At 42.2% G+C, this 25,850-nt stretch overlaps 1 protein-coding gene and 1 pseudogene across 11 annotated transcripts in view; one reads left to right on the top strand and one right to left on the bottom strand.

Moving 5' to 3' along the window:
- Positions 1 to 686: 686 nt before the first annotated feature.
- On the bottom strand, positions 687 to 20,706 carry LOC121831771 (T-cell immunoglobulin and mucin domain-containing protein 2-like). 10 transcript variants are annotated; one of them, XM_076578229.1, is made up of 6 exons: positions 20,061 to 20,204; positions 19,449 to 19,506; positions 15,793 to 16,125; positions 8,358 to 8,398; positions 5,083 to 5,119; positions 687 to 1,130 (listed from the first exon to the last, which is right to left on the bottom strand). In XM_076578229.1, exons 2-5 carry the CDS (start codon positions 19,495 to 19,497, stop codon positions 5,105 to 5,107), a joined length of 438 nt encoding a protein of 145 aa, XP_076434344.1. In that variant the 5' UTR covers positions 19,498 to 19,506; positions 20,061 to 20,204; the 3' UTR covers positions 687 to 1,130; positions 5,083 to 5,104. The 10 variants fall into 10 exon arrangements, 5 of the variants coding, with proteins under 5 accessions (XP_076434344.1, XP_076434343.1, XP_076434345.1 ...); XM_076578230.1 differs by lacking the exon at positions 687 to 1,130 and adding an exon at positions 1,137 to 2,757 and having other exon boundaries at positions 20,061 to 20,205; XM_076578228.1 differs by lacking the exon at positions 8,358 to 8,398.
- The window catches only part of LOC102912248 (fatty acid-binding protein, heart pseudogene), an 87,551-nt pseudogene continuing 78,289 nt past the window's right edge, over positions 16,589 to 25,850 (top strand). The window contains exon 1 of the transcript XR_013053245.1: positions 16,589 to 16,746. The product of XR_013053245.1 is annotated as a fatty acid-binding protein, heart pseudogene (transcript). The remainder of the gene's footprint in view (positions 16,747 to 25,850) is intronic.

The following is a 25,850-nucleotide window of genomic DNA, read 5'->3' on the forward strand; positions in this document are numbered from 1 at the left end:
CCTTTGTTAACTGTAGCAAAACCAAACATTTCCTTGATTGTGACAAACTGATCCTCTATGGAAAATGCTTTGTGTTTATAAAATAAATTTAAATCTGAAGACAACTATAAATTTCTAGAAATTTAGAACTCTGAATGAAACCAGTGATAGTCCCAAACTCGGTCACCCCTGGAACAGGACTTCTCTCAGGCAGAGAGCCTGGGTCCTGCTCCCCCTTTCCTCTTCATGTCTGCATTGTCTCCTTCCAGCACTTAATTCAGAGTCCAGTGGGTGAGGACAGGACACTGAGCACCAAGTCAGACTGCAGTGGAAACAGCACTAATGAACTCAGTCCGTGGTCCACTGTTTTCTTCCCTGATGTCTGCCTGGTCCTTTCTCACCATGGCAACCTCTCCTGACATGCAACACCCATCCTTATCCTAAGATTAGCCACATAATAATGCATCATATTTCCAGAGATACAAGAAAGTAATACCAACTCTAATTGTGACATTAGAGTTCCTTCTATTTATCTATTAGGGAAATTAAAACCTGCATGTTCCTATGATTTTACCCCTTGGGGAGGGTAAGAACAGTGACATTTCAAATTACAATAAAAATAGATAAAGCATGATTGCGAAATACTTCTAAATTCAGGATGCCATCCCACCTGTACTCACTTTAAAAAAAAAATCTTTTCAATCCCATTCCTTTCTTAATAGTTTTAATAATCAAGACAGGAGTCTATTTCCTTTATTACAGATGCTGTGTTGACTAGAGGAACAACAAAATACTAAAAAGTTCATGTTTGATAGAAGAATATACTGCAGTGATTGGAGAAACTGAGGCAGTATTGATATAAGGATTAGGATGATGTTAATAGTGAGTTTGAGCACAAACAGCTGAGGGTCACCCTCTCCACCACTGCTGGATGAACTGACACAGAAAATATCCCTGGAGCTGTAAAGGGTGTTCACACTGTCCAATCCGGTTGTCTTTCCAGTCTCAGGCAGAAGGCCCGGAGAGGGCCACTGGGACTCATTCAGCAGTTTAAGGACTGTCTTCAATTCTGTAGACACTGTCTTCAGCTCCTGACCGCACATCTGCTGTGTTTTGCAAAGCTCCATTCTTAGAGATACAGAATGCAACCACTGCAAAGAGAGAGGTTGAAGAAAGAACAAGAGGTCACCTTTCAGGTCTGAGCAGAACTTTCATTTATGATGTGAGCTCCGGACTCCAGGAGCCCCATTCACAAAAACTGTTAACAGTGACCAGCACCACACAGGGCCCTCCTATTAAGTCATAGAAAAGTTTAATAGGCCTCAGACTAATAAAAATTATTTTTTTATAAAAAAGCAGCTCATATTGGAGTTCTTCAAGATACTAATATAACAAAACAAAATGGGAGACCTAGAGAGACAGATATCTAGGCATCATACCAAGGTACCATATCAGGATGTACATTTTAGAACTGGGCTAGGAAATGGACGATTTGTATTTACTTTGCACTGTGACACTTTAGAAAGGGTTAGGGAGCCTGTGACCTGTGTGAGATCCCTGGAGCCCTTGGAAAGGCAGAAGGAAAGAGCTCCACAGTGCTGTTCTCTGACCTCCACAGGTGCCATGGAACCTGCAACACACACACACACACACACACACACACACACACACACACACACACACACGCACACACACACATGCACGCACACACGAACATCATTCACACAATAATACAAAGTTTTCTTTAGTGAAAAAAGAAAAGGTCTTGAAACCTGCGTATCATCTAAATTCTCTAACATTAATCATGGAGTAGAAAAACATTTAAACAACAAAGTAGTGTCTTTGCACTGGAGCCAGTGGTCTGTGGTACAGTTTCAAAGACTACATGTATGACACACATTCACAGACTTCACAAGCACACAAACATCAGACACTGGACTGAAAGGAATTTGGGGAGAGCACTGAAGATGTTTGCAGCTGGCCCATCCCAACAGCTGTGGAAGGGGCTTTACTTGCAGAGCTCATCCTGTGCCCCTGTTAATCAGGGTAGGTACAGGGGACTGACATTCGAGCTTCTAGAATTCATGGAGAGACAAACCAGGGAAGAAAACAGATGAACTCATGGGTGATGTTTCGACACAGTGTTGTTTTGTCATTTGTAGTACTGAAATGCAAAACCAAAATGAGCATCTCCAGTCGGCCACATAAGGAACATGCCTGTGCTGAGAATTACACAGAACAAGAGAGATCCAGCTCCGCTCTGCCTGGGACAGTCACACATGTAGGGAAACAGTGTAGGGTCAGGACACTCCTGAGTCAGTGTGATATAACTGACAGAGAAAGTCATGAGAGAATGTCCAGAGTGTGTCATGCAGTGGTTAGTTTGGTTGTGTGGCTTTCTTTATTGCTTTTGATTTATTTGTTCATATTTTATTTATTTTTCATTCATCCATTTGTTCATTCATTCATTCATTTGGTTTTTGTCAGTGTTTCACTATGTTTCCCTGGCTGTATTGTAACTTACTACATAGACCCTACTGGCTTGGACTCATAGAGACTCACCCACCTGTCTGCTGAGCAGGAATTAAAGGTGTGAGTCTCCACACCTGGAATTATTTACTTATTTTTAGACAGGGCAGGTCATTGCTAGAGGTCTGGGCTGGACATTAACTTACAGTACCTGTCTTAGCTTACTGAGTGTTGAGGTAACAGGGGTGTGCCACCTCGCCCGACTTCTCCTCTTCTTAAGGGGTTGTGTTTTCTCCAATGTTTTCTTTTCTATTAAGTGATTAAAAAGTAACATTGGGGGCTGAAGAGATGACTCAGCAGTTAAGCATGGTCCTTGCACAAACAGGAGAACCAGAGTTCAGATGCAGGCCCCCAGATGACAGGTAGAACATCGCCTGCATCCCTGTAACCCAGCACTGAGGGAGACAGAGGCAGGAGGATTACTGGGGCTTTCTGATCTTGCAAAGAAAACAATGTGAACTGTAGGTCCAAGGGAGACTCTGCCTCAGAGGACAAAGTGAGGGATGGAGAATGACACTCCCTGTCCTCCTCTGGCCATCGTGCATGTGTATTTGAACACATTCATGCCTGTCCTCTCCATGTCCTGTCCCTGTCCCTGTTTCTGCCCCCACCTCTGCCTATCCCTACCCCTATCTTTCTCTCTCATATACACAAATAAGAAGTTTAAATTAAATCTTTGAAAATAAAGATACTTTACTAATACAAGAACACGAATTATGGACTAAAATGATGCTATATGTTCTTCCAACTCTAAGGAATGGTTCCTTTCCATTTTCAGAAACAGTTATTTTGTTTCATATAATTTTTTACCAGTTAGATTTAAAAGCATGGGTTCCTGAGGTTGAGGCCAGTGTAGTGTGACCTCATATTTAGGGACTTGTGTGTTTTTAATCTGTAGGATGAGACTAATAGTAGTTCCTACCTTATAGATTTATTACTGTGAAGGGAAGGTGTGACAGACATTGAATAAGAACTAACTGTGTCAGGCACTTAGAAGTGAATGCCCTGACACTGGTCAAGACCCAGTCTATGGCTGGGCTCTTGTGCTTAACACAGACACAGGTAAGTCTATGGAGGCAGCCTGAAGGACGTGGAATTACACTTAATTAAAGACACAGTCCTAGCTGGGCGGTGGCCGGTGCAGCACACGCCTTTAATCCCAGCACTCAGGAGACAAAGCCAGGCGGATCTCTGTGAGTTCGAGGCCAGCCTGGGCTACCAAGTGAGTTCTAGGAAAGGCACAAAGCTACACAGAGAAATCCTGTCTCGAAAAACCAAAAAAAAAAAAAAAAAAAGACATAGTCCTGTGGACAGCCAATCTTTAGTAAATTGAGGAAAATTAGGTGGCTGTAGAAGAGGGCAGACAACACTGGAGAGAATAAAAGAGCTTCCAAGTGCAGTAACAGGACAAGGGCAGTAAAGAGCCTGCGAGGCAGACACCAGTGTAGTGAGCAGAGGGGACCGGTGTGGAGTGTGGAGACACTGGCCATACCACAGTCCAGTTACAGTCCCGGCAGTCTCAGAAATGATCTTCCTCTAAAGCCTCTGCTCCCTAGGGCTTCCTGGAACAGCCACCTTCTAACACTGTCACCCCACCATACTTGCCTAAAAAAGACCTAAAAGGACCTGTCTACTAGCTTATATGCTTTGTGATACACTTCATCAGTTTTTAATAGAATAGGAACTCAGTGAAAGAAAACACTGAGGAAACAAGAGTGGATCAAGTCAACTCCTTCAACACCAGCTCCAGGACGCAAAACTTACACCTCAGCGACTACCTATAGGAGATGAGGATCAAGGGCCTTCTGTTCCTGTCCTACCGTAAATGCAGGAAATATGGAATGCTGAATATATCTCTGAGAAATGAGGGCAACAAGAAAGGGACTCATTAACCTTTATATTGGGATCCAACGCACAGAATGGAGGCCAAGCATTGTGGAACACACTGTAATCCCAGCACAAAAGAGTCTGAGGTAAGAGTGTTGTGAGTTCCAGGCCAGTCTGAACCACATAATAAGACTATGCCTCAAATCACCCAAACAATCAATGAATCAAATAGTAAAGAATTGACTTAGTAGCAAAAGAGAACATAGAGAGAGTTTCTAAAGATTGTTAGTTCACAAGCTCATAAGATCTCACCAACATTAGATCGACAGCTGTGGAACCTGCATGGGACCAGACTAGACCCTCTGCATAGGGGAGAGAGATGTGTAGCTGGGTCTGTTTGAGGGGCCCTTGGCAGTGGGATCAGGATCTATCCCCAGTGCATGAGCTGGCTTTCTGGATCCTATTACCTACAGTCCGACAATTTGCTCACCCTTGACGCCCTGGGGAAGGGCTTGATCCTGCCTCAACTGAATGTACCAAGCTTAGCTCTTCCTCCCCACCCCCACTGGGAGTACTTACCCTTTTGAAAGAGGGAATGAGGGGTGGGAAGGGAGAAGGTAGGGGTGGGGGGCAGAGCAGGAGGAGGGATTGGAGGGGGATCTTTGGTTGGTATGTAAAATGAATAAAAAAAATTAAAAAAAAAGACTGTTAGTTCAAAAGTAATCAACACAATCCATGCCAGCTTACCTTAAAGACCCCGACTTCTTTTTCATAAGGATGTACTCTAAATTGGGGTGGGAAGAGGTGGGATAAATTGAAAGGAAAATTGAACATGTCATCAGAAACATCCATGATATTTTCTCCTAATCAAGGATATTGTTTCTGTTTTTGATTGAACTATTCCCTGGTAACCTTGGGTAATTCCTTCCTGTACCCCACAGGAAGGATATTCTTTCCATTCATTGTCTGGGATATTCATCCACTTGGCCTATTTTGATAGAATGAGATTGGTAAATTATTGTTCACTGAAACAAACAAAGAGTCTGGATTCTTTCTAATGAGCTGCTAGAGAACAAGCCTGTAAGGGAAGGATAAACAACTTTGGACTAAGGAAGGGACAACATTTGTGGATTTTTACTCAATTTCTATGTAATTCTCCCTTTCAGACATGATCTGATATGTAGCCCAGGCTAGCCACAGACTTGTAAATGCTGGTATTATAAACACATGACACTAGATCCACCTTAAACAATCACTTTGAATGGGCACCTTTGAAATAACGAAGGGAAACATCTGAAATCTGACCGGCATATTTTTATTCCCCACTTCCTGTGAAACGGGTCTGTGATGGGCTCATGCATGGTGTTTTGTAAAGTGCATGGCTGAAGTTCTTACACAGGGAATGGACTACACAGAGAGAAACACTGTGTACACATGAACAACTCATGGAGAGGGCCACGTAGGCCTGGGTGCCACCTTCAAATAGTCTGTTCCAGCATTAGTCAGGGGCACCCAAATAATGTCTCATTTGCCTAATCTACTATGTTCCAGAACATTCAACAATATCATCATGGGAAACAAGAGAAATCACAAAGGTAGGAAAGAAGAGAACACATCAAAGTCACTGCTCCTGGATGCAGCCTGATTATTGCCATGTGATCAGACAGAAATGCAGAATCTCCCCTAGTGCCCTGGTGCAGGTAATGAGGGATCACCACATACTGGAATAAGCAGGAGACAGGCTGGGCAGCAGGTGAGGCCCCTCTAATACCTTATCACTAATCTACCAACCCTAAACAGAGCCCATGGGATGCGTTAACTGCAAGGAAAGGGAGGATCAGAGACCAGGTCTTTGCTTGTGTGGGCCTCCTGTATACTAGGCTGGCCTCGAACTCACTAGTTCACAATGACCTTGAACTTCTGATCTATGTATACCTCCTGAGTGCTTGGATCACTGGTGTGTCCACTGTGTCCATTTGAACATTTACATCATAACATTTTTCTGATTATGAATGGCAGCAATGCTTATACTTTCTCATTCATCTTCACAAATTTTCTTCAACCAGGAAACTGAGTCTAGGAATTTGATCAACTGGTTAAAATGTATGCTACTATTAATAGGCATGGGCATGCACACCTTAATCCCAGGACCTGAGACGTGGAAGCAGGAGAATCAGGAACAACAGAATTTTCCAGGCAACATAGCAGTATCAAAGCCAGCCTGAGCTCCACTGGATTCTGTCTCAAACAAACATCCTGAAAACAAACCTGTGTGCTGAGATAGCTTGACCTCTTAAGAGTCCAGATTATGATACCACTTATTATGAATTTAACTCCATATTTCTCCTTGCTGCTAAGCATGACTGTTACTCAGGTAACTGAGGGCAAGAACCACCTGGATATGCAGAACCATTAAGTATATCTTGCTAAGGGAGCAGAACCAGAAGGCTGCTCCCTTAGCAACATATACTTAATGGTTTCTGATATTTAACTAGTATATACAGGTTCTTTCCATATCTGCCAGACAACTGGATGCTAATGTCAATTAGATCATTACATTTTTAGTGTCAACCTGGGCATGTGACACAGGCCTATAACCCCAGTACTCAGTAGGCTAAGGCAGAAGATTGTGAGTTTGAGGCCATCCTGAGGTATGAAATAAGATGATGTCTCAAAGGAGGGGGGCAGTTATGGTGGGATTCACTCCTTTTATTTTAGTCCTGAAAGACAGAGGCAAGAGGGTCAGGAGTTCAGGGTCATCCTCAGCTTTGCAGTAAGTTCAAGGTCAGCGGGACTCCATGAGACTCTGTCTCAAAAAACAAACAAAAGAAACTTACTTTTAGCCTTTGTGTTATTTTTTGGCTATCAATATGTATAAAAGCATTAATTAGGGCATTTGGCCCTATAAAGATCTCCATTTTGTCTTGAGGGTTTTAATGATGCTGGGTGGTTTTGGGCAGTTCAAACCCAGGGCCTTGCACATGCTAACAAGGGCTCTGCTGCTTCCAACAGCCAAATAATCCTCACAACCCCCAGGCTGGCTTTTTTCTTACCTCACCCACCATTTCTCTTGCACTACTTACACATACTAAAACAAACATTGCTTCATCCTGGAACCAAACGAGAAAAATCCTATTGATGATTTCCCTCTGCTATTTGTAAATAAAGACCTCTGGCAAGAATCCTGGAAGCAGAGGGCCTTAGATTTTTCTCAAGAAAGTCTAGAAAAAAATCATGCAAAATTCAGAATGTCTAAGACCTTAATACCTTATTGGAGGTTTGTGTGTGGGAAAAAATATCACCAGTGGGCTTTATAGAGAATGGTCAGTGGGTAGAAAAACAATATTAAGAGACTGTAAGTGAACATCTTGAATTCAAACATCTTTTGTAAGTGTCCAACTCTTAATTTCTTTATATTTATATATTTATTAATTTGTTTATCTACAGTTTTTGAGACAAGGTCTCACTATGTAGCCCAAGTGGCCTAATGGTCCAGGCTGGCCTCAAACTTCTGATATTTGTTTTAACTTCCTGAGTCCTAAGAATAAGGAAGATACCACTATAAGTGACTTCTTTTCCTTTCTTCTTCTTCTTCTTCTTCTTCTTCTTCTTCTTCTTCTTCTTCTTCTTCTTCTTCTTCTTCTTCTTCTTCTTCTTCTTCTCCTTTTCCTCCTCCTCCTCCTCCTCCTCCTCCTCCTCCTCCTCCTCCTTCTTATTCTCTTTATTTATTATACATACAGCGTTCTCCCTGTATGTCTGCTTGCCTGCCAGAAGAGGGCACCAGATCTCATAATGGATGACCCTGAGACACCATGTGGGTTCTGGGTATTGAACTCAGGACATCTGGAAGAGCAAGCCAGTGCTCTTAAACATTGAGCCATCTCTCCAGCCCCCCTTTCTTCTTCTTTTTTTAATGCAAATGTCTGGGAACTAATTTTACAGACAAGATCTTTAAATACAAATTGTTTCCCAGAAGATATATAAGTTAACATGGCTAATAAATTGGAGAGGAATATACTTACAGTGTAATTATTCTTTGAGGATATCAAAGTGCTCTTCCAATCTGCTCAACAAGAGAGTTAATATTGAATATGGTGGGAGACACACTGGACAGCATGTTTTGAACATCATATATTTGAAGTGCATTTGAAATGTCTATTTTATAACAAGGAATCTATTGTTTTCAATGTTTCTCTGTGTCTATGTATGAAACACACAACCCTATATCAGACATACACAAGGTTTGTAACATCCTGACAAGGAGCCCCTTCACTGCATTTTACAGATGGAGCAGCAGACATCACATGCCTCCATATTTCTACTTTTAGCAAATGACAGACATCTCTGCTGGCCATGTACACACAGTGCCACACAATGAGTGGGAACACTACAGGTCTATGGAAGTCCCCAACTACTGCTAATACTGGCCTGCCCAACAGAATAAGGTTGGATGACTCACAGTCCTCCTCATTTTCACATTACTGTGCTTACATGCTATTCAATGTGAGAGCTCTTCCAAGGAACCAGAGGCAATGACTAGGTTTAGGGAACATCTTCAGTGTAGGCTCTGTTTTTTGACTTAGGCCCTTAGTAAGACCTTCCAGGAATAATGATGTGGAACCTGGTATTTCTAACCCCCCTCTCCCATTCCTGAATGTAAGAAATATCCTTCAGAAATCTACATCACAACATGGTTTGTGGAAGAACATTATTCAAATATATTTGCTGTAATTCCTATTTCCACCAAGGAAATAGAAACAAAACTTACTGTCTCCTCCCCCATTGCCTCCCCCAGCCTCTAAGCAGGAACGGCTCCTTCCTACCCATTTCTGCCTCAGCTGACTCCTCTGAGAAATGTATCCAAAGATTGGCATTGTCTGAGCAAGTGATGTGTCCTATTATTCTGAACAGCTTTATCAGGATTCAGAATTATCTCATACTTCCCATTCTAGACTCCTGAACTCCTCTGACACATACAGTCAATATTAACACATGGAGGATTGAACACTCAGTTAAGATTACAATTTATCAAGACAAGGGTCATTTGACCTTTTAGGAGAGGGACCTGGAAGTTTCTCTCTAACCCCCTAACTGCAGGACTTATTTAACCCCAGATTATCCGTACTTCTTTCCATGATGAAGAGCTCAATGAACAACATGGATGGCCCAATTTCAGGATGGATGTAAATGGTCAAGAGTCTCCCTATCCTGACCCTAGTTCTCAGTCAGTCCTTAAATTTCATCAGATAGTCATGTCCAGCTGGACCAGCTTCCCACCATCCTCATCAGCTATCCAGGATCAATGATCCACCTAATAGTGGATAGTCTGGCTAATAGTGAATCCTTGGGGACTCTGATATATATAGAGAGGTGAGTATCTTCCATGTTCAAGCTCTTGCACAGCAGAGGAGAATGTAAATTATGACTGGGAAGTTACAGACTTTGTGAAGCTGTTGTTGGCCCAGCTAACAACTCTTCACCTATATTATGCTTCTGACTTGACTCAGTGTCTGTGTCCTACCGACTCTCATGATAAGGACTCTGGGTCCTGAACCACATGGGTTGTACCTGGTGTGTGAGTCTACGTGTGTGCTGGAGGAGTAGAGGTGGAGACTCCGGGTAATGTGGGTACATGGGTGGGTCTTGTTGCAATAGTTGTGGGTCTTGTTGTAGTTGTGGGTCTTGTTGCAATAGTTGTGGGTCTTGTTGTAGTTGTGGGTCTTGTTGTAGTTGTGGGTCTTGTTGTAGTTGTGGGTCTTGTTGTAGTTGTGGGTCTTGTTGTAGTTGTGGGTCTAGTTGTAGTTGTGGGTCTAGATGGAGGACTTGTGGAAATTTCTGGATTTGAAAATCAAAATAAACAAGGATCAGTCAAGCAAGAACAGGCAAGTGCTTCTGTTATACCACCCATGAGAGGCTGTCCCCAGAGAGGCTCCTCTCCTGAACTTCTGTTCTTTGTCATTGACCAACTAGGAGTGGGCAGGACCAATAGGAGGCAGCTACACTTATCACATGGAGCTGAGCACAGAGCCCATGTTCCTAAGGAGACACTGTATAAATGACAGGTGTCAGATCCTCAGATGTCTAAGCATAGCTGTGAGACTGTGAGATTATGAGGGGCTGGCACTGCTGTCAGTGGTGACTGACTTCACCCACATTTCCAGGCCCAGCATGTTCATTTCAGTCAGTCCTCAGAGGACACAACATACAGCCCTGCATCTTAGCTTGCAGATCCCACACAAGCCCCAACTAAATGGGATTTGCACAATTGGGTCAAGAGTGGATATTGTCTATGGTTCCTTCCAATGTAAGACAGACAAGGTGAATACCCCTTATCCAAGAATGCTTGGCATAGACTGAGAATTTAAATCTTGCTTAAATATTTGGAATATTTGCATATAGATAATATCTTATGGGTATGGCTCAAGTATAAACATGGATTGATGTACCATTCATATAATATATATATATATATATATATATATATATATATATATATATATATATATATATCTTAAAAGGTTATTTTATAAACTGTGAATAATTCTGTACATGATACATTCATGATGTTGAGTTTTCAGGGTGAATTATCAAGTCCATACTCAAAAGGTTCCAGATTTTGGAGCACTGTAGACTTGGGATGTTTGGATTAGACAGGCTCAACTTACAATTGACAAGTCAACAGCATCCAAAGTGCTGCAAGGATCCAAACAGCTACTGATGGTCTCAGTGTGCAGAGTTCCTAGTCAGCAGCTAAGGCAAAGTGATGCTGGGATCACACAGTCAGCCAGGACTCATGCTGTCTGTGTTAACAGACACATGTGTTCCCTATAAGTAATCTCCTTTGATCTTGACTGTGCTAACTACAAAATAAAACCTCAGCAACAAAGAATAATTGCTTTAAAAACTCTTCTTGACCTTGAATACAGTGTAGTCCCTTAATGTAGTGTGTGCTTACCTTGAAATAAAAAACAAACAGAAAACCTGTAGTGTTCCTACTATGTATAGGGAAGTAGTGGGAGTAGAGCATCCCCCTTAAATTCAATACATTAATTTATTCATTTATTTGTGTGTTTGTGGGATGTCACAAATGCGGATGCCAGGGGATGACTTTTCAGAGTCTGTTCTCTCCTTCCACCATGTGGGCCCAGGGATTGAACTCAGGTCGTTAGGTTTAGCAGTGGGCACCTTTCCCCACTGAGCCATCTCACTGGCCCTCAAGCCCCTTTTATGGAGAGGGTCAGATGAAAGGATTTTTGTCTCAGGGACATAAAAAGAGGTGTTCAGGAGCAAGCACTCATGTCAATCAATGAAAGTCACTGCTGACAACTTAGCAAGGAGTGGGTGTGGCTGTGCTGCAGTAAAACTCTTCCCAGCAGCAGGGGGTCTGTTTCTAACCTGGTCTGGTTAGTTTGCTGATCCAGTCTAATGTGTGGGCAGAGGCCTGAGCACAGTACACCCCCTCCCTGGAGAGCATAAATCTCTGAGGTGGAGAAAAGCAAGCATGTGAAAAATCTAGTCAGAAGATCACTGTGAGAACAAAGCCAGGAAAGAATCACCAGCTCAGGAGCTTTGCTTCTCTTGCCCTGGGGCATTTTTTTTTTCTCCCAGGTAGATGGGAAAGTCAAAGGAGCTGATGAGGGTCCCAGAGCAGCTGAAGAGGAAGCTCCACGTGTTTAAACCATGAGAAGATGTGGACTTGGTTGTTAAAGGAGGAAACAGTTGCTGGCTCAGTTAGGGACTACAGTGACTCAGGGTGACTTTGTAAGCACTGACCTGCTAACGAATCTCTAAGCTCCATAAAACCTTCAATTAATGAACTTAAATTAGTAATGCTATGCTGTAAGGACATGCCTATCCTACTTCTGGTGCTGGGGCTCTAACCCCAGAGTTTAGGAGGGAATGTTTACTGGACAACTGCCTTCCCAAGCTTCAGCCAGAGGCCTTACTAGGTTATTGTGTTTGCAGTTCTGGGACAAAACCCAAGGGTTCAGGCATGATAGACACATTTATACACAGCCCCCAAGGCAGTTTACTTTTTTAAAGGGATTTATCTGTGTGTGTGTGTGTGTGTGTGTGTGTGTGTGTGTGTGTGTGTGTATGCCTGTGTGTTCCTGTTTGAACATGGGTTTATTCTCATGTGAGTGGGCACCCTTGGATGTCAGAATCAATTAACTTCAGCCAAGTTAGTAACATAATTTCACACCTGTGATAGGCACTAGGAACCTTATGTCTCCTCCCCAAAGCTGTCTCTATACATCATTCTTTCATACTCCATGACTAGCTTCTTCAGGATTCCTTGAGTTGCCTCCCAGCCATAGTTTTGAAAGGCAGCTTCTTGCCCCATCAGAATGGACTTCATCCTAACAAGAAATGTGGCGCATTTCTATAATACCATCACTGGGGAGGCTAAGGTGTGAGCAAGAAGTTCCAGGTCAGCCTGATTTACAAAGCAAGGCCCAGTATAAAAATCAAGAAATCAGTCAGTTAATAAACAGAGATCCAGTAAATTGATTCAATGGGTAGAGGTTCTTGACTTGCAAACATGTTCAGCTGACTTACATCACTAGAACTCACATAAAATCATAAAGAGAGTACCAAGCACAAGAGTTTGCCCTCTGGCAAATTCATCATGGTATGCAAACCCATCTCATGCACATCACACAATAATAAATGCAGTTTTAAAAATTCAATTGAGGAACCGGAGAGATGGCTCAGAGGTTAAGAGCACTGACTGTTCTTTCACAGGTCCTGAGTTCGATTCCTAGCAACCACTAGATGGCTCACAACCATCTGTAATGAGATCTGGTGCCCTCTTATGGTCTGCAGTCATACATGATGTATTCATAATAAATAAATAAATCTTTTTTTAAATAAGTGGCCGGGACTATGTTCATAGCAGCACTATTTGTAATAGCCAGAACCTGGAAATAACCTCCATACCCATCAACTGAAGAATGGGTTAAGAAAATGTGGTACATATACACAATGGAGTACTACTCAGCAGAGAAAAACAATGACTTCATGAAATTTGGAGGCAATGGATAGAACTAGAAAATATCATCCTGAATGAGGTAACCCAAACCCAGAAGGTCAAACATGGTATGTATTCACTCATAAGTGGAATCGAGATATAAAGCAAAGAACAATCAATCAGACTAAAACCCACAGAACCAGGGAGGCTATATAGCGGGGGTGGGGTGGGGTGGGGGGGACGACCCTAGGATGACTGTGGCTCATAATAAGTTTTGGTTTTACTCAATTACTGGGCAAGCCTCAATCAAACATTTTACTATTAGGATAAGAATTTATACTGTATCAAGCTGATAATAGAAAAATAAATTAATTAATTTAAAAAAACATGCCTGGAGAGATGGCTCAGAGATTAAGAACACTGGCTGTTCCTCCAGAGGTCCTGAGTTCATTTCCTAGCACTTATATGGTGGCTCACAACCATCTGTAATGAGATCTGGCTCTGTCTTCTGGCCTTCAGGCATACATGCAAACAGAACACTGTATACATAAGAAATAAATAAATCTTAAAAAAAGTGCTTTTTAAAAAAATCTAATTAAACACAAAAATAAATGAATGGATGGATGTATAACGAAATCTAGAAGCTAAAAGACTACAGACTTCTTAATTAAAAAATATAGAGACTGATGGTTTCTAGTATATCTATTATTGATTTCCATTGTCTGTGTGAACCCTTAAATAAAAAGAGATTCAGAACAGCACCAGAAGCCAGGAAGTCCTCATGAGCCTATTGTTTTAGTCAGTGCAAAAAAAAAAAAAATCAGGATATGTTCATCAAGGTTCTTGTGGTATACTCCTTTAATTCCAGTACTCGGGAGGCAGAGGCAGGGGGAGTTCTGTAAGTTCAAGGCCAATCTGGTCTACAGAACTAGCCAGGACTACACAGAGAAATTCTGGAGGGAAAAAACAAAAACAAAAACCAAGACCAAAACAGAATAGAAGAAAGAAAAAAAAAGGAAGGAATGAAGGAAGAAACATAGAAAGAAGCAAAGAAAGAAAAAAAAAAGAAAGAAGGAAGGAAAGAAGGAAACAAAGACAAAGAAAATGTAATGATTCCAGATTGGGGGTTTCATAAACTTCTGTTAGAACATGGGTTTGCACCCTTAGACCAGATCCCACAGTCTGAATAGGTCAAGCCCTACCTTCCTGCTGCTCTCTGATATAGTTAGAGTCTGTCTGCTATGTGCCCTAACAGCAGCCCTGATTTACAGACCTAATCAACATGTTGCTGATCAATGCTTTCTGTCACTTAAGCTATGGTGAACTAAATCACATGATAGAAAACTTCCTTCCTGAATGAAAGAAAAACAAAACAAAACAAAACAAAACAAAACAAAACAAAACAAAACAAAAGGAAGACATGACTACTCCTACTCATGGTGGGAAAATGATTTACTGTAGATATGAGGGAGAAAACAGACAGAGGCGTCTAAAAGGGTCCAGAGTGAACTTGACCAGCAAACTGAACTCCCCATGTGAGGAGAGGGGAAAGCAAGGAGCCAACAGTGGGGGCTAAGAGGTCAAGAACCGAAAGGGGCCTGTCTAGCCAAAAAGGCTGGGTTAAATAGGGATGAGCAGCTGGGGGAGGGGCAGCCCAGCCCAGTCCCTAAACTGGAGAATTTATGGAGGGGGCGGGGTGTGCCAGGCACTGGCATTGCTGAGAGAATGGCAGCTAGTGTCTGCTTTGATATGTTAGCAAGCACCTTAGTTTGCCTTCATCCTGAGACCTAGCAGCTAACACCTCCACCAAAAAAATCTAACAAGTCAGACTTTCTCCTTACTCTGGGGACCAGCCTGAGACCCCTCAGGGGGAATGCTGAGAGGATTATTCTGCAGGCTGCTCTCTGAAGAGGATCCTCTGTAGACCTGCCATTCCAGTCATGGCAGCAATCTCTCTCTCTATTCCTCCCTCCCTCCCTTTCACATTTCTGCTCTTAATGAAACTCCTCAGGTTGTAAAGAGAAGCCCCTCCTTCCCTGGAAGCCTCTTCACCCACCATCAAGGGATGAACCCCATAGACGATATTTTTTCTGTCTAATGCTCTCCCTCCCAGCTGGAGGTCTGATCTTGGCCTTGAGGCCTCCTCATTCTAACAAAGTTCATTGGAGGAATGTGTGTCAGCATCATTTATGGACTAGCCATTGCTCCTCATCTGTTACCACACTATGGGGGAACATGTGAACAGGTATTTAGGGAACCTTCTTCTATATGGACATTTCCAGTTTTAGGCAACAAATTGTGTGATAGGATGTGAGAACTATTTCAAAGGCTCAAGGCAGGGCAGACAGGGAGCAGAACTCTCCACCAATACACAAACATATTTATAGCAACCTTTGGTTTCATTCTTAGAGAAAAACAGAAAATATTAGCACACAGAGGACTAGGGTCACTTGAAGAAATAAACAAAGGAAATAAAGAAAGCTTACCTGGTTTAATTTCCAAGGAATAGGTCATAAAACGGAAAGATCCAGGAATTGCCACTATACAACAATATGGACCACTGTCACTCTGAACTGCATTCTCTATTGTCAAGGACAGGTTTCCTTCTGAAATATGCCCCTTTAGCTGGTATCTGCTGCTCCTCTTATAGTACACATAGTATCCATTGGTCCAGATAAGTGATTTAGAACAATAAAAAAGCATACATTCACCAAGGCCCCAGCATGCGGTATGGACTCCCCCATTTGTTGAGTAAGTATATGGCAGTGTGACAGGGTGACCCACCACACCTTCTACTACTGTGTAAGAGCCCAAAGCACCTGTGATGGAAAAAAAAGAGAGGGGGAATAAATTGAGAATCAGTACCCAACATTTTCCTAAAATTTTGTTCATATTACTTTTCAGAAAAATTACGGTAGGGGGTATTGAACTGGAATTTAATTAAGGTATTATAAAACTGAGGCAAGTGCTGTCCACTGAACTACAGCTCTAGTGTGAGGGCCTAGACCTGACTTTACAGGCTCTACCTTAGGGAAAGGGCCACGATCTCAGACCATCTGCTGTTCACAGTTCCATGAACTACCTCAGGAAGGTGGCTCTGAAGATATCTAGATAATCCTGCTGAGTAGTTCAGATTATCCTGTTCAGTGAGTTGTGGTTCCACCAAAAGTCTAACCCAATGGTTTCAAATGTGTGTTCATGCCCAAAGTCTAGACCAATAGTTTCAGAAATTTACCTTGTGCCATATCCCTTCTACCCAATCATAAGTTGCCAATTCCTGGCTTGTGGTTTTTCCTATAAAAACTCTCTACACCTGGGCTGCAGCCACATTTCCTTCCATCTGCTGTGTGGTGGCCCAGGGTGAACCTGAATAAAAGGACTCTTATGTCCTTGCATCTGAAACCTGTTCCTTGGTGGTCTCTGGGGGTTTTGAGAAACAGGTACAACACTAGCCTTCTTTATCATTGGTGTGAATGTGTGTGTGTGTGTGTGTGTGTGTGTGTGTGTGTGTGTGTGTTGTTGGGGGGGTTGGAGGGAATGACAACTTAATGTTTGTTGTTATCATTTGGTTTTCTGAGCCAAGATCTCACTTTGCAGCCTTGGCTGTCCTGGAACTTGCTGCATAAACCAGACTTCAAACTCCCAGAGCTTGGCTGGCCCTACCTCTCCAATCCCATGATTAAATGTCCAGTTTTACTATCTGAATTTGAAGACTGTAAACCGTTTCCTCTTAGCATATTCTTCCTCAGTGTGATTACTTAATGGGTACATTTGTGAACAAAACAACTTGTCTGTTGTATGATATTCACAAAACTTTTCTTGACTTTTATCTTCTTCAGAGAGTGACTTTCTTTGGAGACAGGGTCTTTTTTATACCTTGTCTGTCTCAAAGTCAAAATCTCCCACCTCTGATTCCAGAGTGCTGGGATAGTAAACATTTACCACTGAGACCAGCTGAAATGTTTTTGTTGTTGTTGTTGTTGTGGTTTTTTAATTTAAAACTTTTTATTTCAAAATCCATGCCATGAGTAATGCTTGTAAACCCAGAACTCACTTGCATACCTAGAACTCACTTGTAAACCTAGAACTCACTTGTATACTCAGAACTTGGGAGGTAGAGGGAGGAAGATGAGGAATTCAAGGCCAGCTTCATCTAACTATTGAGTTGAAGGCAGGTCTAGGATTTGGAGAGCTTATGTGAAACCATCCCTCCTTGCTGTGGATATTGCTCTATATAAATAAAACACTGATGGCCAGTGACCAGGCAAGAAATTGGTTGCCAGGCAGGAAGTAGGTGGGACAAGGAGAGATGAGAATTCTGGGAAGCAGAAGGCTGAGGAGAGAGACACTGCAGCCACTGCCAGGACAAGCAGCATGTGAAGATACCGGTAAGCCACCAGCCACGTGGCAAGGTATAGATTTATAAAAATGGGTTAATTTAAGATAAAAGAACAGTTAGCAAGAAGCCTGCCACGGCCATACAGTTTATAAGTGATATAAGTGTCTGAGTGATTATTTTATAAGTGGATTGTGGGACTGCAGGGCTTGGGGAACCTGGAGAGAAGCCCTCCAGCAACACCTCCTACTCCCCCACAGTGCTATAACAACAAAATCACTAACTCTTCCCACCTCTCCTAATCAAAGAGCAGAGCCAGGGCTTTGGAAAAGCATTGTTGGCTTCAAGGCAGAACCTTAGTAACTTCAAAGTCAGTCTTCAGAAAGGAGAGACTGAGGCTTCTTCTGAATTTTATGATTGACCCTTAACACACACATAGACACACAAGCGAGCGCGCACACCATAGCGTGCCTGTGGATACACACACACACACACACACACACACACACACACACACACACTCACACACTCACACATAAACTAAGCAGAGGTCCCTTTTTAAAAGTTAGTGACATTCCAGAACTTGACTAAGACCTACTAACTAGTAAAGTAAGATCACATAGAAAGCACACCACTGGGCTGGAGAGATGGCTCAGAGGTTAAGAGCACTGACTGCCCTTCCAGAGGTCCTGAGTTCAATTCCCAGCAACCACATGGTGGCTCACAACCATCTGTAATGAGATCTGGTGCCCTCTTCTGGCCTGCAGTCATACATGCTGTAAACATAATAAATAAATAAATAAATCTTTAAAAAAAAAGAAAAGAAAAAAATACACAACCAATAATATAATGATGCAATTTTAAAATTGAAATGATTAAATAAAATTGTTTGTGGGATAATGAAATAAAATTTCTAATACTAATAGCTTCCACAGTGGCCTTTAAAGGAACTCTGAGGGCTAAAGTTGCAGCTCAATGATACAGTGCTTGGCTAGCCCGTGCTAGTCCCTGTGTTGTATCCCAGCACTGGAAACAAACAAATAAACAAACAAAAGCACAAAATAATTAACTGTGAGATTCCCTAACCAATCACCTATATATAACCTAGGCTATGAGTTTGGGACGTGACCTAGAAAGCACATTCCTTGTTATGTAATGAGTATATTTTTCTTACTAGGACACTCAGTATTGATTTTGCCAAATAACGTTTTGGTTCTTTCTTACTCTTTTAGCTCTTTTGTTCTTTGGGGGCCCGCCACCCAGCTCCCAAATAAATCACCGAAGTTTGGTTTTAAAAAGCAAAAACACACAAAGAAATGCCATGAAGGCTGACTTTGAGTAGTCATCATGCATGGAAAGCTCTGTTTGTAATTTTTTTATTAACCTTTGACTATAACATGCATGCATGTGCACTCACCCTTACTTGTCCATAACATGTATGCACATGCAATCATCCTTACTTATCCATCACATGCATGTACATGCAATCAGCTTTACTTGTCCTTAGCATCCATCCATGTGCTCTCACCCCATACTTGTCTATCACATGAATGTATGTGCACTCACCCTTACTTGTCCATCACATGAATGCATGTGTTCTCACTCTTAACCTAACATGTTCTTGGTGATCATGTTTATTTAGCCATAAATTTTGAAATTCATACAGATTAAGAAAGTTCTTTGGAGCTACAATTTATCCTGGTTCTCTGCTCACAACATAAGCCATAATCGAAAAGGCCCAAGGATTGTCATCTCTTATGCCAGCTCTAGCCTCTTTAGCCTCCCCCAGCTCACCTACTCACTGACCTTGGAGAAGCAGTATGAGTCCTGAAATGAAGACTTGAGGGTGCATCATGGTGTTGACCTGCAGGACAGTGAGAAGACACTGGTTAGCTGTGGCATTCAGAACATTGTGTCAGGGCATGGATCCACTCTGTCTATGAATCACACAGGTCTCTCTGATAGGGACGTCTGTCCTCTCAAACAGCCTTTTCTTTCCCAGTCCTTCCTCACATATAGCTATAAGAGAAAACTGAAGGCAGAGACAAGAGTGTGTTCTCTGGTAGAACTCTAAGCAGAGACCAGCCTTCTAATGGCAAAGATGCACTTGCATCTTGATGGACTCAGAGTAGTGTCTGCTCAGAGCCACAGTGGTTAGTCCCCGAATCTCAACCAAAAAACACCAGCAAGACAGACTGGAAGAGAATATGAAGCATTTCTCATACTTCCACACACTATGACTGAGACCACATCTTCCCGGGGGATATTTATAGACACAGAAGAGCACTGCGTAGAGATCAAAATCTGCCATTCACAGAGCCCCTCTATGCCTAGATTTCCTCCTAGGTAACATATCACTAATGTTTGCTCAGATTTTGTAGAATCTGATGTGAAGAAAGTGATGGGCTATTTACTCACAGGCACCTAATCCTCCCAGAACCTCTAGGGCTGCTACTTTTAAGCCCATTTATGAATGATGTTCCCTGTCTTTTCACCAGAGAGGACATATGAAAAGCCTGACATGTTGCCAGTGGAATCTGTGCTGGAGGTACCGGAGAATGAGGACATCAACCCCTGGACTTGCCCCACTGGATAATCTACTAAGCCTGCCTTCTGTGGGCCAGGGAGAAAACAACCCTTTTTTCCGTGAGGGCAGACTTTATGGCATATGCATGTCATGTTCTCACCCATCCAACTGTTACTGGTTCTTGTGATCCTCCTACTCTATTTGCTATTTATGATTTTCTTTCTCTTTCCTGTGGTGGTATCTATGAAATTAGAAATGATATTGAGGTTTTGACAATGGCAGGAGTTAAAGCTGTTTTGCAGGTCATGGGAAAAAACCCAGAAGGCTGGTGGCAGAAAACTGTAGATGGAGTGACATATAGATAGGATAGAAGACAAGAGTTGTCCAGAACCAGTCAGAAGACAACGTGGTGAATTACAGAGTGATGAAGAAGGACTTAAGCTGAGAGGAAGCTGGCAGTCTCATACCTTAAACCATTGCTTGTATTTCTGTGCTTTCGGAGAAATCACAGGTAGATGGCCTCTGAGGTGACAACCTCAGATGTTCTGATAATTATTAACCTGCAAAGGAATAAGCTGTTGTGATTTGGCTTTCTTCCTGGGAACTGCTATGTGCAATCAAGGGGCACAGGGTACACTTTGCTGATTTACAAAAAGAACTTGTGAAACTATTGTGAAGAACCCAGGAAAATTCACCTGTTGAATTTTCTCATCCCCTATTTCCTTGTATTATTACAATAAATACTGGGTTTGAGTCAGATTGAGAGAAGACAGAAAAAATGCACATCTCCAGATCTGACAAGACTCATCATCTTGCCCCAGCTTGTGTGTCTGAGTCTTTTCTTGCACCTGCCATACATCCCTGCCCTTCAAGACCCTCGAAACTGCTGAGGCTGGTCCCCAGCATCTTCAGATTCAATACCTGGATTTCAACATTTGTTCTTTAATTGGTAAACCACGTGTAAACCTTCCTAGTACTTCATTAACTCCACCTCTGGTCAGAAGATTCCATGACTTCCTCTCAGAGAGGAAAGTGTGCCCTGTTACCAGTCTTAAAGATAGCAATGGCTTTCATGAAGCCTCCATGGCTCAGCATCTTCAGGCCTGGGCCCTGCCCTATTCACACTAACAGCCCCTGTACTGAGAAGAGATCAGAAATTTAATGCTGCCAGCTCTAATGAAGCAATGACTTTCATGGACATTCTGAAAAATCTTACTTCTTTATTATAAGACAACTTCAGAACATACAAAGCCAACACGAGACACAACTATTTTACATTTTGACAAGTAGTTGGTAGAACATGGTACCAACTGTTCTGTCCCTGTAGAGTTCTATTGAGGAAGGGTCCTGTACTTGGGCATTCACTGTCTCACACAGTTGGCTCCCTTCTTGACACATGCTTACTGTCACTGAGCCATCTCACAGGGTGTCCTGTGGCCTACTCGCTCATAAAATGAAGGGAACAGACAGTCTTTAAAATTTTATTTTATTAAAATTTATTTATTTATTATGTATACAGTATTCTGCCTGCATGTGTCCCTGCAGGCCAGAAGAGGGCACCAGATCTCATTACAGGTGGTTGTGAGCTACCATGGGTTGCTGGGAATTGAACTTGGGACCTATAGAAGAGCAGTAAGTGCTCTTAACCATTGAGCCATCTCTCCAGCCGGGAGCAGACAGTTGTAGTTAACAGCTTTCCAGGTTCCCAAGGGAAACCTTCTCCACATTATGGAATTTAATTGAGTAACTATGTGAGGTGTACCATGGAATAAGCACCTTGCTGGTGGCTTGAAATCCTTTTATTTTCTGTCTCTACTTGATGCTTGAGAAGAATACTTGAGTCCATCTCAACTACTAAAGTTTGAGCTGTAGTTCCCTATAGAATCCACACTGTGAAGATTCCACAGGGAGACTGTATGTTATGCCCAGATCATGGGGAGCCCCAAAAGACCACCACGGAGACTGAATCCCAAATACAAAAGCAAAGAGCCTTTTTTCTCTTCAAGCTCTGAGCTTGGTCTCTCTGTCTGTCCAACACAGAGGTGAGAGCAGAGAGCCCAGAGCTCAGGTGGGGTAGAGTTTTTATCAGCAGAGGTTGAGGTGAGGGGTATCCAAGGTTCAGGACCCTGATTGACTGACAATTGTCTGGTGGGTATCTATAAAACAAAAATAGGTGTGTGCTAGACTCAAGGACATCTAACCACCTTATCTAATGGTTGGAATGTTTGGGATGTCAGGTACTTCTTCATCCCTGGGTGGATCCATGGGTGGTATCAGCTTAAGACTTTTCCAGGATCTGAGTGTTCCTGCCAGTAAGTCTGCCACAGAAGCTGTGTCTAGGCCCCTGAGCCTGTCATGGGTGGTGTGTGGTCATGCTGTTTTGGGGCCCCTTTACATGTGGAAGGATGGAAAGTTGAAGTTCAAGAAGCACAAATAGTATAAATTCTCTCTGATCCCCTCACTAGTCCATTTCCTACCAACCTCTGCATCTCAGCTAACATCCTTGTGACACTCAGGAACAACCTCTGGAATATACTGTTGCATTTTCACACAGCCAGCTTCTGTCCCTAAAGCTAAGAATTTTAGAACTTCTGAAATCCATAGAAGAGATTTCTGGCCCCACTGCTATGGGCCACAACATATATATGAAGTAGGAATTCAGCAGATTATGACAAAGCTGTACCTGGAAGAGTTAAGGACTCTTCCAGAAGATAAAGCCAAGGCTCAAGGGAGTCTTGGTGATAATTTGCTTTTGAATATTGGCCTTTCCTGCTATGAATTTCTAGTGTGCTATTGTAGCTTCTCGATCATTCGTTGGGCACAATTTCACCTATAATTAAAGTATTTATATAACTTTCTCCAACTGTCCTAACAACAGACACAGTCAAAAACCCCCAATTTCTGGCCTTCCTGTAATTAATGTCCTTAGGAGCATCCAGCCAGGATCATTTTGGGACAGACAAAAGTATCTTATCTGAGATACCTTATAGACTCTCTAAGAACAGACTTAATCATTCAGACTATCCGTTTGAGAAGGCCTGGCAGATGTGCTAATTAAGCTTAACCTTCTTCCCCTTTCCAAAGTCTTATCTCTAGTTTTAGATCTACTTTTTAACAGAACTATAGGGTTTCTACTTACAGGTACATCATCTTGTGACTCAGGCTGCCTAGCCACGGATTGCATTCCCCTGCCCTGCCAGAAAATGGCAGTAGCCAAGAGAGCTTGGACAGATAAGGGACCAAAAGAAAATAAGGCAGTTTTCTTTTCTTTTTTTCTTAAATATTGATTTATCTATTATGTGTACAATGTACTGTCTGCATACATTCCTCCCAGAAGAGGGAACCAGATCTCATTATAGATGATTATGAACCTCCATGTGGTTGCTGGGAATTGAACTCAGGACCTCTGGAAGAGCTGCCAGTGTTCTTAACCTCTGAGCAATCTTTCTAGCCCGGCACTTTTATTTTCACATGTCACTGGTGGACTCCTAACACTGTACCTAACCACTTCTATGAATATAGTTTAGCACATAAATCTGCTTTGCTTAGATATTAACCAAATTTAGCCCTTAGTTGATTCATTTCTATATTAATCACTTCCCTTTTGGGTTGCAGATGATAGCTGGAAATTATTGCTCTTTTTTTGTTTGTTTGTTTGTTTGTTTGTTTTTCCAGACAGGGTTTCTCTGTGTTGCTTTGCACCCTCCCTGAACTTGCTTTGGAGACCAGGCTGGCCTTGAACTCACAGAGATCTGCCTGCCTCTACGTCCTGAGTGCTGGGATTTTAAAGGCATGTACCACCACTGCCCAGCAATTACTGCTTTTTGGTGTGGATCTTATTAACTCTCCTTTTGACCCTGAGGGAATTCCATCCTGGTGACCTTGCCTGAGCCAGAACATTGCTATTGCATGGGTATATAACAGTAAATCTCAGAGACTAGAGAGAGAACTAGATTGGACAAGAATTAGATTAGAGAACTAGAAGAATGAGAAAGAGGATGAGGAAAAGCCAAGGGGGGAAGAACAAGATGAGGAAGAACAAGATGAGAAAGAAGGAGATGGGAAAGAAGTAGATAGATGAGAACCTAGATAGAGCTGAACTAGATGAAGGAATTATTATGATACTACTTAGGGGGAACAGCAGAAAAATATAAAGAGAAATCAGTCAAGAAAGGACTAAATAAGAGAGCAGAATAGAAGCTGTGTAGACAGAGAAATGACTCAGAAGAATAAAGAAAATGGACTAAAGAGTTTCATGTATGTAGATTCATTTCATATCGTCTAAGATTAGATTATCAGCTGGTTGTAGATTTTTCCACAGGCCCTGGGAGAAGGCTATCAAGGGGCTGGACCCCAAAAGACTGTTTTCACACATCTTTAATCCACAGCCTGCAGAGGCAGGCTGATCTCTAAGGGTTGAGGCCAGCCTGATCTACAAATCAAGTTACAGAACAACCAGGGCAACACAGAGAAGCTCTGTCTCAAAAACTTTCTCTCTCTCTCTCTCTCTCTCTCTCTCTTTCTCTCTCTCTCTCTCTCTCTCTGTGTGTGTGTGTGTGTGTGTGTGTGTGTGTGTGTGAGAGAGAGAGAGAGAGAGAGAGAGAGAGAGAGAGAGAGAGAGAGAGAGAGAGAGAGAGTTCTGTGTTCTGCTGTTCCCATTTGCCTGATGGTTCCACCAGTGTACTTGGTAAATGCATTGATTTATGATTTCTTTTTGTTTGGGGACTATTGTAGCTAGAGATTTGCTGCCTGGCCCACAGTCAGGACAAATCTCTCTTACCTGCCAGTCCCAACTGGCTGCTCAGACCCAACCAAATAAACACACAGAGACTTATATTGTTTACAAACTGTATGGCCGTGGCAGGCTTCTTGTTAACTGTTCTTATATCTTAAATTAATCCATTTCTACTAATCTATAAGTTGCCACGTGGCTTGTGGCTTACAGGTATCTTAACATCTTCTTATGGCAGCAGCTGGCAGCTTCTCCTCACTCAGCCTTCCTGTTCCCAGAATTCTCTTCTCTGCTTGTCCCGCCTATGCTTCCTGCCTGGCTACTGGCCAAACAGCATTTTATTTATACAGAGTGACATCCACAGCAAACTATAAAAATTTATGTAACCTCTTTCTCAGTGGAACATGATATTCATGATAAAGTAACCTATCTATACACCATATACTAATCTATACATCATAAACTAACCATGTTCTAAGCCTTGGTCACTCCAATTTGGATCATAGTAATCCCTCATTTCCTTTGGAATAAGAGCAGCATTTTTCTAATTTTTAGAAATTACACTTAAATAATTGTGTCAGGCAGTGGATGAGCATATTAGGGACACACATCATTAGAGGACAACTACGTGGAACAGGTTCTCTCCTTCTATAACGTCAGATCTAGGTTGACCTCAGGTCCCCAGGATTGGTGATAAGTGCCTTTATCTACTGCGGCATCATCTCACGGGCTCAAGGGCTGCATTTTGCACAGTCAAAAGCTAGTCAAATAAATGTTATAGTGGCTCACACACAATTAAAACATGCCTCTTTCATTGGAAAAGCAAAATGTTTCTAACAATAGTTTTTCTAAAAAAGGCCAAATCCCAATAAAAATTAGAAGCATTTTTTAAAAGATTTTTTTTTTTGTGATATATATTTTTTATTTTACAATACCATTCAGATCTACA

Source organism: Peromyscus maniculatus, chromosome 8 (assembly GCF_049852395.1).
Source record: "Peromyscus maniculatus bairdii isolate BWxNUB_F1_BW_parent chromosome 8, HU_Pman_BW_mat_3.1, whole genome shotgun sequence".
NCBI classification, from domain to species: domain Eukaryota; kingdom Metazoa; phylum Chordata; class Mammalia; order Rodentia; family Cricetidae; genus Peromyscus; species Peromyscus maniculatus.

What these genes read in the sequence shown, in the direction of transcription:
- LOC121831771 (XM_076578226.1), bottom strand. Translation starts at nt 19,497, where the DNA reads ATGATGCACCCTCAAGTCTTCATTTCAGGACTCATACTGCTTCTCCAA. An exon ending in ACTCATACTGCTTCTCCAAG is followed by an intron (nt 16,126 to 19,448) that starts GTCAGTGAGTAG and finishes TTTCCATCACAG; the next exon opens with GTGCTTTGGGCTCTTACACA. An exon ending in TTCCTTGGAAATTAAACCAG is followed by an intron (nt 5,120 to 15,792) that starts GTAAGCTTTCTT and finishes ACCCCAATTTAG; the next exon opens with AGTACATCCTTATGAAAAAG.